This window comes from Trichosurus vulpecula, chromosome 2 (genome assembly GCF_011100635.1).
Source record: "Trichosurus vulpecula isolate mTriVul1 chromosome 2, mTriVul1.pri, whole genome shotgun sequence".
In the NCBI taxonomy this organism is placed as follows: Eukaryota; Metazoa; Chordata; class Mammalia; order Diprotodontia; family Phalangeridae; genus Trichosurus; species Trichosurus vulpecula.
The window spans coordinates 144,449,872-144,469,370 of NC_050574.1; the positions used below are offsets into that span (position 1 = coordinate 144,449,872).

Consider the following 19,499-nt stretch of genomic DNA (forward strand, 5'->3'; position numbering starts at 1 on the left):
CCTGGCCCAGAGTCACATGCCATGCCTGCTGTGGCTCAGAGCTCCGAGAGAGAATGCCAGCCTCTGTGCTTATATGTCCTATTCAGGGCCCCAAGGGCCCTGACCTCACTCAGACTGGGTGTAGAAACGTTCCCCACCCCCAGTATCACATCAGATACAAATCAATGACTCCCAGTTGTCTCAGTGCTGAGAAATATAAAAACATCCCACTTTATCTGCCCCATTCAAACAAAGGCCAGAATCATTAAAGGTCAACAGCAAAAAGTACCACCTTAATTATTATTACACTGCCCCTTTTAATATAGCCCATGGTTGAATTAGCTTTTTTGGCAGCCACATCACACTACTGACTGATAGAACCCAAAATCTTTTTTCAAAACAACTGCTATCTCTCCATATGTCCTCTGTGTTATACTTCTGAAGGTTTTTCTTTATTTTGCACCCAAATACAAGATTTTACCTGTATCCTTATTGAATTTTATCTTACAGGATTCAAACCCAAGGTTCTAGCCTTTCAACATTCTTCTGGTCCCCATCTCCGTCATCTAGTGCCTTCTGTGTGTCTGGCATTTTGCAAAGGCTAAAGAAAGTCCCTGTATTCAAAGAGCTTACAATCTATTTGGGGGAGAGACAATATGCAAACTAATATATACAAAGCAAACTATATACAAGATAAATAAGAAATAATTATCAGAGAGAAAGCACTAGAATTAGAAAGGGATCTGGGCTGCCTATTCACTTAAAAATGCAAATTAACATTATCAATGTTGAATTGTATTTGCGTTTATTTTGTTAAGCACTTCCCAATTATATATTAATCTGGTTCACCTGACCTAGAGTGTTAGCTGTCTTGCCTAAGGTGGCATCATCTACAAATGCTTTTAAGCCCTTAATGTGCCTGGCACTGTGCTAAGCACTGAAAATACAACAAAAGACAAAAACAGAGAATCATCTACAAATTTGTTGATTTTGCCATCCATGCTATGACTTTGCCATCCCTGTTAAATAGAACAAGACCAAGTAACGATCCCTAAGGGGCTGCATGGGTGAATTCATTGTATGTTGTTCTGAATCCATATGTTTATATAATCATCTCTTCCATATCTCTCCATCTTTTCCACAAGAATAGCATGAAGTACTTTAGCAATAACTATAATAATGTAATAGCCTTCTCCTCACCTCCCATTTTTATGATTCTGTCATTACAAAAAACAGAAACAAAAGTACTTGTGTCTTAGGCCCAACAGCAACAGTATACCTTCAATGCACCTCCATGGCAAGTTTCACCTATGATTCTTAAAATGTTTCTCAAAGCGTGACACAACTAGCACTATGTACAGGGGCTCGTATAAATGAGCAGACTATTTTTTTCCTGAGAGAAATTATCTTATCTAATTTTACAAAGTGGAATAAAGCTTAGGTTTACTTCATAGGAAAGAGTACTGTGGCTGATTCCAATCAGAGTTGGGTTTTTTTATTTGTTTGTTCGTTCCTACTCCTGGGTCTTGGCCATCCACCCTGTATATTCCCACACTACAGAAATGAGAAATTTGTTTCCCCATTTCATTGAGGTAACTGATGAGATGTGAAATGAGTTTCTGTGAGGGATGAGCACTCTTAAGGTGGTAACTGGAATTTTTCACACTGTATAAACCTCCGCCTCTCTATGCAAACGTGACCAGGCTCAGCACAACCCCGAAATATGTGAAGAACAAAATCCACAAATTACAGAACTTGCAACGAGACTTACTCCCACCCCTTTCCTTCATTTTTCTTGCTGTTTATAACGTGAAGTCTTTGGGCATTTTTTGGTGTGTGTATTAGAATGCAAACATATCTTTTAGAATTATTTCCTATTCTTACAAACTCATATTCAGCACAACTGAGGTTTTCTGAAAGTCATTCTGAGCATCTAAGAAGACATGAGATATAAAAATTATGGTAGGTAATTTTAGAAAAAGTAGATGACATAGACTTTTTGGTGGGCAACAAGAGTTTGATCTAAAGTTCATTTCTTTTCCTGAATCTGAAAATGAATGACAAACCACAAAATATACCCTAATAATCTTTTAATATTCCCATCATTTTTTTGCCCACTGTTTTATACCCTGACCACCTCCAATTTTGCAAAAGGCCCAAAGTCCTTGAGAGAGCAGATGGATAGAAATAGAAGCTAATTTGCTGTTTTGCCTATTACAGTGGAGAAATCGATAAGATATTCATCCTTTAGCAATAGCCATACTGTTTGGAGACATTTCTGCTACTGAGTAGTTCCACAGCATCCAAAGGCCCCCAAGTGCAGGAATGTTTGCCAGTCTGATCATCTTATAGTAATGTTGCTAATGTTAAATAACTAAACCCCACGCTTATATTAAAACCTACCTCTATACATTATTAGGCTGCTCTCTTGGCCGAAAATCCCTCCCCTCCCTCTGATCGGTAAAGAGCTGAAGTAGTTCACAGTGGAGCATTTGTTGCTTAGACCAATCAAAAAACATTTTCTGGACTGGTATGTTTCTCCCTTCCTCCCATGTTTTGGTTTAGATGACCTGAGAAATATTCCAAGTACTCTCTGCCAGTGTGCTAAGCAAGTAGAGACCCACTCCTGCCTGAATTTGTGGGGCTGTATGGAGAATGTGGGAGATTCAGGCATATCACTAATGGACTGGTGGATTATTTTGGATATAATGGGGCTAATTAATTAGGAGCAGGTTTCCCTTCTTTGCATTTTTTTGGTACATAAAGGGAGGAGATTTCATTACTAATATAAAGATTATATATCCTTATGTCTTTGTAAAGACACATTTTAATCCTCTAAATATGATTATTTTGAGCCTTCCAGAAAGACATTTCCAATATATAACTTTGCTCCTGTTTTGTGCCCTCTTGTGATTTTTTTTCATGTAATACTGTATTTTTGTAGGATTATTAATAATATTAGGTGAGCTACAGCTAAGCATTAATGTGGTATTTTACATTACTTTCAGTCTCTACTTTCTGTTTATAATGTGAGGCCTAGTGGATGAATACAGCCATCCTGATGTATAAAATAAGTAGCCAAGTATTATTAAGTATCAAACCACAGATACTTAAATGGCAACTCTTGCTTTCTTCAATACAAACATAATAAAGGTTACTTTTTGAATGAGTAACAATACCCCTTCTCCTTTTACTCCCCTTCCTGCCCAAATATACCCAGGAAAATAAGAGCAATAATTTTTGGTTATCGCCATTAAAAAGAAAAACACTTTTCTGTGATATCACTGCTCTTATACAAAGTTCTAGTGTCCTTTTAGCTCAGAGCCAAGAATTCTTTCCCTTTGAGGATATCCCTTTCCCTTCAATTAAGCCTTTCTTCATTTTCTAATATAGAGGTAATACATTATCTCTTGGAAAGAGCAATAGACTGGGTGTTGGGAGACTTGGAATCTTGCCTTAGCTCTGCCACGCAGCTGCGCGTCTTTGGTCAAAGTCATTTTCACCTTTCTGGGCCTGAATCGCCTAATTGGTTAAAGAAGTTCACTTCCCCTCACAAAATCCTATGATTATTAAGTTTCAACCTGTCGACTCTTTCTTGTAAATTTTATCATGCTGAAGTGGTATGAGAAATAATTACTATTTGGTGGTTGGATAATACCGTCCACTGTTGAAATACCATGCAGATTCAAAATCATCATGGAAACTTTGGGGTTTATTGATATTCAAAATACTTTTAGAAATTTGCTGGCTCCTTCATCTATAAAATGGGAGCCTTTCCCACCTCACAGGGTTATTGTGTGGCTCAAGTGTGACTATGGATGTCAAAATCCTTCATGAATTTTAAAGCAGTATAAAAATTTGAGTCATCCATATTACTTTTTCATCCAAGTCTGTTCTTTTAATTCAAACCAGTTTTCACTTCTGTCTTCCTTTTAGCCTCAAAAGAGAAACTTCACAAGGTGAATAGAGTCGCCCTGAAAGCATTCGAAAATGTGCATAGCTTCTTAGCTTAGGCCACACACTGAGGTTCACACTTCCCCTTCCTGCCATACTCACCTCATAGGAACTATCATCTAGGAATTCTCATAATGCTTCACAGATATATGAGCCCCAGTGACACCTCCTGATGATGAGGACTGTCCTCTGACATTTCTTCAGGTTCTCTGCAGTGTAGTTGACTGTAGTCAGCAGGCATTGACCATTAAGGATGATCTCTTCGGCATTCAAAAGGCTACTGCATAACTGAATCCCTAAAGAATGGAGCCAAAATTTCCAATGGAAGTAAATTTCCACAAATATGGAAGCTGCATTTGGAAAATGCAGAGCAACTTTGTAGGTGGGAATATTCTTCTTGAGTGGATAGAATGTTGGGCTTGGAGTCAGGAAACCTGGGTTCATATTCTGCCTCTAGCACTTTCTAGCTGTGAGACTCAAGTCTCAACCTTGAGCAACTAGGTGCGGCAGTGGATAGAGTGCTGGGCCTGGAGTCAGGAAGACCTGAGTTCAAATCTAACCTCAGATTATATACGTGTATGTATGTATGTATGTACATATATGTGTACATACACACATACACACACATATAGGAAAGAGCAATAGACTGGGTGTTGGGAGACTTGGAATCTTGCCTTAGTTCTGCCACGTAGCTGGGTGTCTTCGGGCAAAGCCATTTTCACCTTTCTGGGCCTAAATTGCCTTATTGGTTAAAGAATAAAAAAGTAATATCAATGACTCAAATTTTTCTTGAGGGGGGAAGACAAGGCAATTAGGGCTAAATGACTTGCCCCAAGGTCACACAGGTAGTAAGTGTATCAAGTGTCTGAGGCCAGATTTGAACTCAGGTCCTCCTGACTCCAGGGCTGGTGCTCTACTCACTGTGCCACCTAGCTGCCCCCAATGACTCAAATTTTTATGCTGTTTTAAAATTCATGAAGGATTTTGACATCCATAGAAAAAATTATATATATATATATGCGTATGTGTTTGTGTGTGTATATATATGTTTATACATATATATGTATATGTGTATATACACATGTATGTATGTATACACATACATACATGTGTATATATGTATAAATATATACATGCATATATACACATATATAAATATATACACATATATGTATGTATGTATGTATGTATATACACACATAATCTTTTTTTTTGGCAAGGCAATTGGGGATAAGTGATTTGCCTCCTGAATCCAGGGCCACCGTTCTATCCATTGTTCCACCTAGCTGCCCCAGATAATATTTCTAAAGTACTTAGTACAATGCCTGGCACATAGTAGGCACTATATATCCATGCTAGCTGTTATTAGGAAGGGAAAGTGAGGCTGGTGACTTTGCACAGCCTAGCCTCACTTACACCCAATTCACTTGCAAGTCCTGGCACGATCTTCCTGATGTCATGGTCCTCTTTAAGAACAAAGGACAAACGACAACAACCACCACCTTATCTACGAAATGAGAATAGTAACACCTGTAGTACCCACATCCTAGGGTCATTGTGAGTTTCAATTGAAGTCCTAGACGTAAAACACTGTGAAAATTTGAAGACACTCTGTAAACATTAGTTATTACTCCCTCTCCTTTTCCACCTCCTCTAAACTCAAAAGCATGAATATGATACGAGCTCGAGGCCTGTTGAGTCATCCACTGCTGGATTCCTCTCTTTTCAGGACCGTGTCATCTTTCGTCCACTGTCATTCCCATTGCCTGTAAGGTCAACAATTAATCAGCTCAAATATAATAATATAATATACTTTCCCTTTCACACGATATTTTCACTCATCAGGCTTGCTCATTGTGAACCTTCAAGAATGCTGATTCTGTGCACATTTTTTCGAAAGCACTAGAGGCATTGGAGATAAAGAGACAGGGAAAATGGAAAAAAAATTGAAGGAGAGCTTTCTCTCATTTTGAAGGGGGGAAGTGACATATAACATGTACCATCTGCCTCAGAAGTTGGGCAGAATCTTAAATAAACTCTTAATGACCCAGGTTTACACAATGTGTTTCTTCTGAAATATGCACTTGTGTTCCTGTGTCAGCCATTAATTTGAGAACCGTTACAAGGCCATAACAACCTTTTTTATATGCCCAATAAACAAGAGCCCAACTCAGCACATCGCTCTTATGCATGGTATTGTTTTATTAGTGTAATAGCATAATGACAATAATTCATCCAGTGGTTTATTGGCAACGAAGCAAGTAAGTGTAGTTAAATATACTTCATGATGTGGTAATTTGCAAATACAAACCGAGCATCTCTGATTGTGCACCTTGGGACCAAGGATGCCAAGCCTTCCTCCGGCATCCTCTCCTTAGCATCACAGAATCTTCGAGTCCATCTTGTCCAAACTGTACCTAAGAATACCTTCTGCCACATCCCTGAAAAGTGATCATCAGCCTTTCCTTGAAGACCTCCAGAGAGATGGCATCATAGGTCCATTTACAGCTCAAAGGGACCTTGGATGTCAGCTGGTCACAGTCATGGATTTTATAGGTTTCTTTTTATAGAGAGCTGAAAGGGACTTCAGAGGCCATGTAATTCAACTCTCTCATTTTACAGTTAGGAAAAGTGATGTCCACAAAGATGAAAGTACTCACTCAAAAGGCAGCTTAGGTGGCACAGTGGTTAGAGCATCGACCCTAGAGTCAGAAAGACCTGAACTCAAATTTGAGCTAAGTCACTCACTAACTGTGTGACCATGGGCGAGTCACTTAACCACTGCATGCCTCAGTTTCGTCAGCTGTAAAATGAGGACAATGATAACATCTACTTCCTAGGATAGCTGTAAGGATCAAATGAGATATTTGTAAAGCTGGCAGGGAATCCGTGTTCTATGGCACCCACAGACAGGCTTCCTTGAGCTACTGTAACCCATTTGCCAGTGTCTTCTCTTCAAAGGGGGCCAGATAACCTGTAACCAGCCAGTTTTCTTGCCTAGATAAAAGCTTTTCATTCTTCTTTTAGCTTTCAACGCTACCTCAAATCAGCTTTGCTTTCTTCTTCCATTCTGTCCTGTGTACCTGAACCCAAGACAATTACGTTGCCTGAAAGCTTTGAACATCAGTGCTGTGATCAGCCAGGAGAGCAGTCCAATTTCCACTTTGTTCAAACATGGCTTTCCTGTCTTGTCTGGGAAAGTGTCTGCCAATTCATTTCTCTCTTCTTATCAGCAAAACACATATATACCCTGCTCATGTTTCTTAATATAAAACACAGGGAAAATCCCCAAGCAGTTGGGAGGCCAGTTAGTGTAAATACTGCCCAGATCTCTGCTCTCAACCCACAGCAGGCACTTGTGTTTGCCATCAAATGAGAAAGCTATTCGGCAGGGCTCTGTTTTTGTGGATGCCAATCATTTGAAATTGTCAGCCTTTGATAATGGTCTCTTTTAGATAGTTTCTACTGGAGCACGTTTTTTTTTTTTTTTGAAAGACTAGAAAATATGCTGAGTGCCTTTGAGTAAATAGCTTAATTCATTTTTTGAGAAATCCGTAACAGAGTGGTAGGGATCCAGTGTTCCTTGACATTTTACCAAGGAGACTGACCCAAGAGATCAGTCATGCTTTTGTATCTTTTATGAAGTGGAGCGATATGGATAGCCAGAAAAGGTATGAGAAGCATTTGCTTTACTTTCTTACTACTAATTTTTTATGAATGCCAACTAAGCTTGAAATGGGATAGGGTAAAGCAAAAGTAAGTGTAGGGTTGGGAATGTGTGTATATGGGGGGGTATTTTTCAATTAAATACTTTTAAATATTTTCATTTAAATACTTCCAAATACTTTTCCTTGAACTTCACTGCTTCTGAGTGGGAGAAAGCTATTCCCGGGCAGACACTGTTTGTTTGTTTCCATCCTCTGTACTTGGTTCTCCCTGTTTTTTCTAGACCTTTGTTTCTCTCTCCCCCAACTGCCTTCACCCATGGAATAGGAGGTATTTTCTGTCTGATTAAAATCTATTTGTTTTCACCAAATGGCATCTGGGGCTGACTCACAGCCAGCTGTGTTTGATGGCACCCAAGGACAGGCTTCCTTGAGCTGCTGTAACCCATTTTCTGCTATATAGATAACCTATAACCAGCCAGTTTGCTTTCCCAGGTAAAAGCCAAATGTGGGAAACAGTGAAAATGGCTGGAGATGAATGGTCAAGAGAAGAGGAAAGGATTCCGTTTGTGTTTCTTTGCCCTCCCTTACAGACCCCTGAATGATTCACATGACTGCCAGCACTGTTCAGCTCCACACCAAGAAATATTTACTGAGCACTTGCTGTGTACCCAGGACTATGCAGGGCTGCAGGAGAAATAAGAAGAGTATAAGATATGTTTCCTACCACCAAGGAGTTTGTAGGGTAATTAGGCAGGCAGATTCTTGGCATAAGACTATAAACCAGGATACCATTGATATGTCAAACATCTCTGATTTCATCCAAATGGGAACTCCCTCCACTATAACTGTACCATCTATGTACCATCTATAACGTATATACTTGTATACTATGTACCGTCTATAACTTAATTGATGTGGCTCAAGAAAGTTTAGTGAATTGGCTATGGGATTATCACAATAAAGCTATAGGTAGGGATTGAACCATTCTTTTTGACTTAAAGAAATTAAGATTCTCTCTGAACTTCTTTAAACTAAGAAGATAATTGTTAGTATAAGACTTGATGCTTTGATCAACCAGCAGTATATAAAGATAGAGCCTAAATCTTTGCTGTGAACTGCAAGTTCCATTATATTCTATTCATTTATGTTTCAAGTTTGTGCCCTGATACTTACCCAATTCTGGTTGTGATTGGAGTTCAAGGAAATATTGAGAGTCATAATCTATAAAGTGGAAGATAGATGTGAGTAAGAATTACAAATTTTCAGCCATGAGATTTTAGTCCATTTTTTTCCTTCAAACCTTCATCTATATTAGAAAACATTATCTTGTAGCTTTGGTATGGTGTATGTAGTGATCTAAGGGGATGGCATATCCTTGAAGAAAAAAAGAAGAGATTTGCATTGGCCACTGCCCATAGCCTGATTAAACATTCCATTGCAGTTCCTAAATGTGGTGTTTTATTTAGCTATTACATTTGGTTTTTTTTTAATTATTTTTACCAGAGGACTGATATTTTCCTTTCTTTGCGTTGTCAATATTCAGCACAAGGCCTGGGCCATAGTAGGCATTTAATATATGCTTATTTTGTCCTTAATTAATTTTGTGTTCAAATGCCAATGCCAATAGATAAAGTATGGATGTTGGTCATATATAATAAGATAAAATAGGATGTAGATGACTTATGGCAGTTATTGTGAAGATTGTGCTCATGACTATGAGAATAACGTGTGGTAGAGATGTCATATGTTCTTCTAGAGATCAATAATTCAGAGCCGTAGCTGATGTTCAGATGAAAAGTTTTAGTGGTAACTACAAAGAAAATTATTCACAACCACTCTGTGAAGTAGGTAGCATAAGTATCATCATTTTAAAGCATCGACCTGAAGTAAAGAGGGTGATGTGACTTACCTAATATCTAGTAACTGATCCATCACAGAGCCGTGAATTTGAACCCAGTTCTTTTGACTCAAGCCTAATGATTTTTGCTATACAACGCAAATCCTTTGCATCTTTTTTGGCCTTGATTAAGGACAAGAGTGAACCACTATGTGGTTTACACTGTATTAGCCACTTAAGAGAGAATAAGGGAAATAGTACTAGTAATGATTTTGTTGTTGTTGAGTCATTTTTGTCGTGTCTGACCCTTCTTGACCCCATTTGGGATTTTCTTGGCAAAGAAACTAGAGTGGTCTGCCATTTCCTTCTCCAGTGGATCCATATTGTCGGGTAATCAGAGGTTAAGTACCTTACCCAGGATCACACAGCTGGGAAGGGTCTGAGACTGGATTTGAACTCAGGTCCTTCTGACTCCAGGCTGAGTACTCTATCCACTGAGCCACCAGCTCAATTATCAATTATTATTGATAATAATGATAGCTCAAGTTTATATACTGCTTTTTCTGTAACCACCATTGTAAGTAATATAAGTACTGAGTTTTAGAATGAGACAAGGTCACGGTTAGTGAGTTTTGGACCCAGGACTCACTCCCAGGTCTTCTATCTTCAAATCCAATTATTTGTCCAGCACAGCATACTTCTCTACCCTCAAAGAGCTTATGGTAAAAAAAATAGCAACCACACATGAAAGATGCAGGAGTACACTTGATAAAAAACATTTAAAAAATTTCACGATTACATTCATACATAGACATGGTTCCTCAAGTTGAAACCTATCCAGTATCTGTAACACAGGAGAATACTTATAAAACAAATTAAGATTCTCTCTGAACTTCTTTAAACGAAGAAGATAATTGTTAGTATAAGACTTGATGCTTTGATCGAACGGTAGCATATAAACCTACATCTTTTCTGTAACCTGAAATTTCCATTTATCCTTTCATTCAATAAATGTGCCATACCTGTAAAACTTCAGGATTTTACTTAGTCAGGACGACACCTTTATCAAAGTAGAGTGGGACAACAAGGTGGCTTAGGGGATAGAGTCCCAGACTTGGAATCAGGAGAATCTGAGTTCATATCTCGCCTGAATTGCCTAATAACTATGCAACGCTGGATGAGTCACTAAATCTTTCTTAACTTAATAATAGCTCCTCCCTCACAGGATTTTTATGAAGATCAAATGACATGATATATGTGAAGCACTTTGCAAAGCATAAAGCACTGCATATATGCTATGATTGCTTCAAGAAAACAATTTTGCCTTGACATTTTAAATATAAACTATACTTGTGAAATTTGTTCACTTTTTCCTGTACTGAAAATTATCTGGTTTTAATCAAAATCCTATAAGCTGATTCATTTCAATTCAATAAACATGTATTAAGTGCCTACTATTTGCCAGGCACTGTGCTAAGTGCTGGGGATATAATTATGAAAAAGAAAGACAGTCCTTGCCCTCAAGGAGCTGACAATCTAATGTGGGAAGATGACACATAAAAAGAAGCTGGGAAGTGAGGAGGGGAAAATACTAGGGAGTATCTGGTTCAGGGACATCATGTTCCTTGTAGTTCAAACCAAGCAGAGGTGCAGATGGAAAATGCATAGGTAGTTAGAGAGCCTAGATCCAAGTTTTTACAAAGGAGAGCTTTGGGAAGAGTTTATTGCTGTCCTGTCAGAGGGGAGAGGAGGCTGAGGCAGTGGGGGAGGTGTTGAATATTCAAAGTTGAGTTAAACAACATAGAGATGAGGTTTCTGGTGATCACCTCATCACCGGGACAACTTGTTCCTCAGCATTCAAACCAAACAGAGCTGCCGATTAAAGTGCCAACCTGCAAAAGGTATGTGCTCCATGTCTTCTGTTTCCTTACCACATCCTCATTTGATCTGTGCTAGCCACCATGTGTTAAACTCTTATCAAAGATCTGTTGATTGAACTAAGGGTATCATTAAGGGAAGAAGTGATGACAGCCTGATTGAGGTCAACCTCAAAAGACATTCTAACGGAAAGTATCCGTCTCCTTTTAGGTGCTGAAATTTGAACCTGGCCATTTCAAGAGGAAGGGAAAAACTAAGAACATGGCTCTTATTGATATTCAACTGGACCATCATGAGCGCTGTGATTGTATATGCAGCTCACGGCCACCTCGATAAAAAATCAATGGACATGCTCATTTTAAGCGTGAAAGACCTTTTCATTTTAAGGAGGGTGATGTAAGAGAACCTTCTCCCATGGGCACCAGAACTTTGCTACTAGCCTGCATTGCAATGAGTAAAACTGATGGCTGAGTTTCAGCATAGCTTCGCTAGTGCCACGGCAGCTAGATAACGTGTATCATAGACTTCTGTACCCAAAAATTTAGGACTAAGTTTAGTAGTAGTATCTGAGATAAGGTCATCATAAATACACATAATGTATCTGTATCTATCTATCTACATGAAAATAGGTAGATTACATGGTTTCTCCAATTTATATAAGCAGCTGTACTAGATTCTACATCTGGATCCATGCCTTATTCCCATGAAGCCCTTTGAAGAAACCAGTGAATTGTGAAATGCCATAAAAGTTGTCTATAGGGAAGTCATCTTTGTCCATTTGTGTAAAACACAATTTTTAATTTTTAAAATATCAAGAGAGCTCTGAAAAAAACATAACTTTTCTTACATGTACATCAAAGTTGAGAATATAAACAGGGACAAAAGTGTGGTTATAATGAAAAGCTCAAATGTTGAAATGTGAATTCTTTTAAGATACATTAGGCCCTCTCTAGGATAAGCAATAAAAATCCATCTCCTCAATTCTACCAGTATACATGGTTTGCAGAAATATATATTCCTGCCATTGAAATATCTATTCATTTGCATTTTGCTGAGGCATGTTAATTTATTTAGCAGCACCTGTCTCTGAAAAATAATGTTCAGAAGGGATGTTTCTAATGCTGCAAATAAAAGATGCACCTTAAGAACCTAAACTCCAAAGGGGAGCTACTTGTGCTTATTCAGACTTCAGGAAAGTACTCTAAATTCTTTTCTAAAAAAACAGAAATGCCTTTCCAGGATAGCTTGTAGACTCTGAGTCATTCTTCCAGATGTTGTTGCCTATAAGATGTGGGCAGTTAAAAACCAGAAAGAAGGAGCTTTTGAGTGTTAACATAACTGAAAATGGGGTAGAACATTTAATGGCTGAGGATATAGGCTTAATAGTGGGTTCAAGCTCTCTCTAGCTGCACCAATTCATTTTTATGTGAGCTGCTTTTGTGTTCTTGTCTCTTAGATATATAGAAGTGGATTTACAACAATATTCTGGGCATGGACTGAAACTGGCGAGCTATCACAAAATATTTATAACTTTAAAGCTCTTGTGTCTTAATAACAAGAACCATTTTATAGTTGTTACATCCCTAATCTCATACCTACTAACATGCTGCATTCCTGTTTCTGAATCAAATAAAGCCAAGGACTTCTCTCTGACTTTATAACTTTATTGAGGCAGTCCTAGGAGCCGCAGAGTAAATACTGTGCTAACGCCAGTTCAACTCTACTCTAACACATGAAAATCCAACTGTTTTTGTTTGGTTTTTTTATTTTTATTATTTATAGTCATTTTTTTTCCTTTCTGGCTCCCAAATGTCTATTTAAGAGGAGACTTACTAGAGGGGTGGGAAGTGATTCATCATTCTGTGAGCCAGGCTCTTCATAGAGGGGCACTGACATCACGATTGCCAATGTTATGCCTCTTTCTTTATTATTAGTTTTCTTAGAGCTGCTCTGAGAGAGCTTCACTTTTCTTCCTGCTTTAGAAGATTACAGGACATCCAGATTCTTCTATGGTACTAGGTTCACATTGGCCACACGTGGGAGAAAATGTTCAGCTACTCCCAGTAGGTTGAGATAGGGATCTGGTTAAGTCCCAGCGTCAGAAGAATGTTCTAAGTATACTTCTTTTTTCTAAGTCAGAGACCTTGGATGGGCCAGCAGAAAGTCAGCACCTAATTCAGATAGCCCTTAATATTCCTTAAGTTTCCATGTTTTGGGGGTCAAGAGGGAAGAGCCGAAACCTTCCATTTGTCACCTCCCCAGACTCAGAGCATAAAAATGATTAGCGGCACAGGACCCGAGGTAAGATTGGTAAGGGCAAAGTTTCAAGTGTTGAAAATCCCCGAATTGAAACTGGTATGCATATTAGTGATGGAGAACCATAAACTTAGTCCACTGTGGATTGCCATGATTACATCATTGTGACTTGAAGACAACACCCAACATGACTATAAATAGGAAAAATGTGAGTTCTCTACCTACCTTTTGATGCCGTAAAAACCCAGTGGGGGTTCTGGTCCAGGTCATATCCACGTTTTCTTGACAGTTATTTAGCTGAAGATTCAAGGGCTATTCACTAGGTTGTTTTTTTTTTTTTGGTTCCTGGATATTTTGTTGAAATTTTTCCCAGTTATCTTTTTCCTATTGAGTTCCCCTAAAATAATTCATTAAACATTTTTTTTTCTTGAAATGGATAGATCATTGGATTTGGAATCAGGAAGACCTGAATTTGAATCCTGCCTACATCAATGTCAGGATTAAGTAGAAATACACAGAATGTCCCAAAAGTCTTAGTGTCATTTATAGCATTAAGCATTCTTTGTATTTAAAGTATTTGGCAAACATTAAAATAATGCATAAATTTTAGCTATTATAGGAATGAAAAGCCCAACATCATTAACTTCATTCCTTCCAAATGTTAGTAGACCCAGACTTCCATATGACTTCTTCATATGGGATCTCTTTCTTTATTCAATGGGTGCTTGTAGGGCAGAACACTTTCCTAAGTGCAATTTTTATGTATGATAGCTACTCCACTCCCAAACAACAGCATTTTTTATATCAAAACCTAATGTCTCCCTTATCTTCCTGGAAAATAAATATTGCTTTTGAAAGAAAATGTGCAATAATTATTCTGTGTACAAATACAAATTTTAAAAGCTGTGCAGTATTCCAAATTTATTTTCACAACTGTACCCAGCTCTTCGAAATTAAGTAGCATACAGACAGGATGATGTGATTTCACAGGACTCCATTTCAAAATGCAGAAACACTACAAATTGCTACCTGGACCATGCACTTCCACATGATCAACTGCCTGTTAACCATGCAGTGAAGGAAAATGAGATAGAAGCTGTGTTTTGAAGCAACACCTTTTCAATCTTGTATATCACACACATACACAAAAAAGTTTCACTATCCTCCCTTGTACCCTGAAAGCAACTCTGCTAGAACCTCAGTGGGTCAGCATTGCCCTTGTCCTGATTAACCCCTTCTCTGAAGTGCTACTCTGTTCCAGTTGGGCAGCGAGAGAACTTTTAACTTGTGGCATTGGCAATCTGGCACCTGATTTACTACCAGAGATTGGGGTATGTGAAGTGTTCAGGGAGAACTGGCACCTCTGCTGTGAGGGCTGCCGAGCCCTTTTCAGGGCTGTTCATCCACCTTTGCTGTCCGCCTTCACCCAACTCTTACCTGTGGCTCCAAGAAGCTGCAGCATGCACAGCAGCCACACCCTGGGAAAATAGTCTCAGCAGACAGGCTAAACCAATGGAAGATAACTGATAGGCATCAAAGCAGTCAGTGAGTTAGGGGCACATTTACCCCAAGCATGCCCAGGAATAGGCAATAAGAATTTGTTTGTTCCAATGGCCATGAAGGTGGCTGAAGCAGGCACTGTGAAATGCTTAGAACTGGTTAGATATGGAAAACACCAAGGTCATCCACTGCCTCCCAGGCCAACACCATTTATCTTGACTTTTGTCCTGACACTGGACTTCAGTGACTCTGGAAGAGAGAGTGAGCCTGCCAACTTTGCATGACTCTGCCTCACTTAAATCTGATTTATACAGGAGTCAAGGCATCACCCCAGGATGTCATTGGTCTTCTTCAAAAATGAAGGATGAATGACAACAGCGTACCAGACTTGGAGTCAGGAAGATAAGTGCTCAAATCTTATTTCAGATACCTACTAGTTGTACGACCCTCGTCAAGTCATATAACTTCCCTGGCAGTTCCTCATATGTAAAATGAGGAGCTTGGATTAGGTGGTCTCTAAGGTCCCTTCTGCAATAAATTTATGATCCTGCAGTCTTAAGAGGGCTGATTCTGATATCTCAAAGTTTCCATCATTGAATAGTACACATAGCATAGTGTGCCATCAATTTGCTGAGACTGAACTGCATCTTTATAGGGTGAGTAGCTTTAGTCCCATACATTAATTTTTTTAGTAAGTTCATTGATGTGGAGTGACTTGAGAAGGTTGGACTGATTTTTCAAACAGCAAAACTGGAAGGCAGCTAGGTGGCACAGTGAGTAGAGCACCAGCCCTGGAGTCAGGAGGACCTGAGTTCAAATTTGGCCTCAGATACTTGACACACTTACTAGCTGTGTGACCTTGGGAAAGTCACTTAATCCCAGTTGCCCTGCCTTCCCCCATCAAAAAAAAAATAAAACAGCAAAACCAGGACCCAGAGAGGTTAAATGAATTGCTCAAGGTCACATAGAGAGTAAGAGAAGTGAAATTTGAATGTAGGTTCTCTCTGTTTTTTATTTTTGTTGTAGACTTGTGATTTCATCTATGACAGGAACTCCTGGTGTTTAAGGTCCCTCCAATAACATATGATCATCTGTGAAATACATTCTTAGAGAGTTGTCTGGTCTACTTAAATGACAACCATGATCATGTAGCTAATACGTTTCAGGATCAGAATTTGAATATAGGTCTTCAGATTCCAAATATAGATCAAGTCCTGCCCTCTAGCTATTTTACTATACTGTGTCTGAAGGCCGAGGTCTCACCCCATTTTGCAGATAAGGAAATTGAGGTCTGCAACATGATAAAACTAGGCAAAACTGGGATTTGAACCCAGGCCAAGCTGTCATCTAGGTAGGTATGGTCATAGATATATTCCCTTAGGGATTAAATTCATCACCAGCAACACCAGCTAGCTAATTAAGGTGTGTTTGGGTATATATATGATTGATTAAACTAGCTCTTTCAGAATGCTTTGGGCTGATTTCAAATTTTAAAAAATCATTGAAGCCAAAACATCAACAATATTAAATTATAAATGCACTAAAGATTTTTACTGTCTATTTTCTGAAATGGTATATTGGTCCAATTCTATTCCTAGAATGCTAACTCAACAGATGTCCAATTTGCTCCTATTCTCCTAGGGTCCTCAGTGCAACATAAAATGAAAAGCCTCAAATTAGTATTCAGGACTGTAATCCTAGGAGATACAATTTTGTTTATTGACAGCCCTCATCAAACATACTAGAAGACAGAATATTCATAATTTACAGGTTTTACTGACATTCACTCCAAAGCTGTTGTGTTTTAAGTTAAATATGACATCTCCTTTCAGACACTTCAACAAAACTGATACCACCCACAGAAATTCCCCACAAGAAAATATTCTTCTGCAAATAATTGAAAAGCAACTGCTTAATTTGGGATTCTGCCTTTCCTGCTAAGTTTATTTCTCTTGCATTTTTGCTAATCAACTTGTACCTTGGCATTTCTCAAATCTCATTCCTGGATGCTATTATCTAATAACTCTACACTAGATTTAGTTAGAAGAAAGTGAAGCTAATTCCATAATAAAGGTTAATGTACCAGGTGCAGCAGAATCACAAGCCAAAAAAATCTTCACTCCTCAGTTTTGCAATTACTCTTAAAAAGACTTATCGTGTGTGTGTGTGTGTGTGTGTGTGTGTGTGTGTGTGCATGCACACACGCGCACACTCAGGAACCAAATGATGAACATACCCCTGGGTTGGATTCAGGCTTTCAAACAACCCCAACGTTAGTGTGGCTTCTTTCTTTTTAGAAATGAACACAAGGAGAATCGTTCAACAACCTGTTCTCTTGGGTCATACATATCTGGGTGAGCTCTGGCTGCCATCTTTGCTGCCCTTTCTCTCCCCCACTCCAATTCCCTTTTCCTCTCCTCTGCACATTTTCTCCTCTCTAACCTGCTGCTTAGATTGAAGTAAACCCCAATGTTTAATTCTAAGTAACCCTTGAGATTTTTTGGCAATTCCTTAAGGGAGCATCATAATTTAGGAACACTATACACCAAATAAGTCTCCCAAACTGACACCAATATTCATGTTAGTTTGGGCCTAGTGAAGTAGGCCACCATGAAGTAGGTGAACCTTAGACTTACATTCTTATGCAATATAATAAGTACACAGATGAACTTTTCTCTGATTGTCTCAGTAAGTAATGCACAGGTAATGACTGTACCCGTTACGTGTAACCCTGTTAACCTCCTAGGTATGGTTGTGAACAAAGGACCACCATCTAAGGATATGTCTATGGCCCATGATCATGTAAGTAGGATAGGAAGGTTTAGGTGATATCAGAATAAAAGCAATCAATCTTTGGTAAAGGTGAATAGGGAAGAGACAGCCATTTTCCTGTGATAAGAGCTTACTCTTTGGCTATGAGCCAGGCCCAAGGGAAAGTGATATGTGAAGAGCACTTCTGAGAGCGCAGGTCGAGACAGATTGCCCAAATCAGGGTAATAAGCAGAGAATTCAAGTGTCCAGCTGAGTCAAAGGTAACCTTCCAGGAAAGAAAGACAAGCAGAAACTCCGCAAGTTCCTGAATCATCTATACTGGTTGAGTATTGACCCTCTCTGAGATTATACAGTGAGTGGGAAAACCTTAGGGATAGCCACCTGTCAGAAAAGCCCTGGGAAATAACACTTGCCAGTTCCCTATGAAAGTGGATGGAAGAAAAGCTGAGATCTTGGGTTTGGGATCTTGCAGACGACAAACATCATGGACAGAAAGGAGAGCAAATTCTAGTTGCTTTGATGTATTTGGTTCAATTCATTTCTAATACTATGATTAAAGAGTAAGTTTTGTTGAATAGCCTCAATTGAAAAGCAGCCGGGACAGAACAGTGTACCTGTATATACTTTCTTTTTTATTTTTTTCAAATAAGTTCAATTGAAATTGAACTCAAATTCAATTCAAATTTTAATTTAAATATCTATTTTTTCTCTTCCACCCTTCCCTCCCACGCTGAAGACAATGAAAAAAGAAAAACTAAACCCTTTAACAGAGACAAATAAAACAAATTCCACAGAAGGCTTGTCTAAAAAAATATGTCTCATTCTGTACCTTTAGTCTATCACCTTTCTTTCAGGAGTAGGTAGCATACTTCATCCTTTGTCCTCTGGAATAATGATTGGTCATTGCACTGATCAAAGTTCTTAAGTTTTCCAAAATTGCTTGTTGTTATATAAGTTGTTCTCTTGGTTTTGCTCATTTCACTGCAATTCAGTTTATAGGAGTCTTCCCAGGTTTCTCTGAAACCTTCCCTTTCATCAGTCCTTGTAGCATAATAGTATTATTTCCCAATTGATGGGCACCAGCTTAAATTACAGTTCCTTGCCACTACAAAAATAGCTTTTATAGATATTATGTGCCTATGTAACCTTTTTATTTGAGGGATACACTTTCCCTGTGGTAGAGGCATTTCAAACCAAGAGTCTTATTGAATAAATCCATGACTAAACCCCCAGATAAAGAGAATCTGGGCTCCCTCTGACAAGGGACAAAGCCAAAAGAAGAAGTCATAACAGTTGCCAAAATTCCCTTGAGAAGCCCTAGAAGCTGTCACTGAGACCACCTCCACTCCTGAAACTGATATCTTGGATGATCATTTACTTAATAACACATACTATGCTCCTTGCTAGTGAATGAAATAAGGCACTGTTCGACAGTGGCCCCAGTGTTAAGTGTATAACATAGTGTATTATGCGTATCTTCTTGGTGTCTTTCCCTCTGATACAGTGTTCCAAGGGTTTGAATTATAGAAACGTCATAGATCTCCAAGTGCCTAGCATAGTGTACAAGTGTACATGGTAGCTACTCATGAGTGTTTATTAAACAAATAAACTAAGGAATAATTTTAAATTACTTCTAGTCACTCACTAAGTATGAG

At 38.7% G+C, this 19,499-nt stretch overlaps 1 protein-coding gene across 1 annotated transcript in view; it reads left to right on the top strand.

The window, feature by feature from the left end:
• Positions 1-14,434, top strand: part of PDGFD (platelet derived growth factor D) — a 324,582-nt gene extending 310,148 nt beyond the window's left edge. Inside the window, exon 7 of the mRNA XM_036742726.1 lies at positions 11,527-14,434. Within this exon, the coding sequence (XP_036598621.1) occupies positions 11,527-11,652 (126 nt within the window). The 3' untranslated portion in view covers positions 11,653-14,434. The remainder of the gene's footprint in view (positions 1-11,526) is intronic.
• Positions 14,435-19,499: the final 5,065 nt, after the last annotated feature.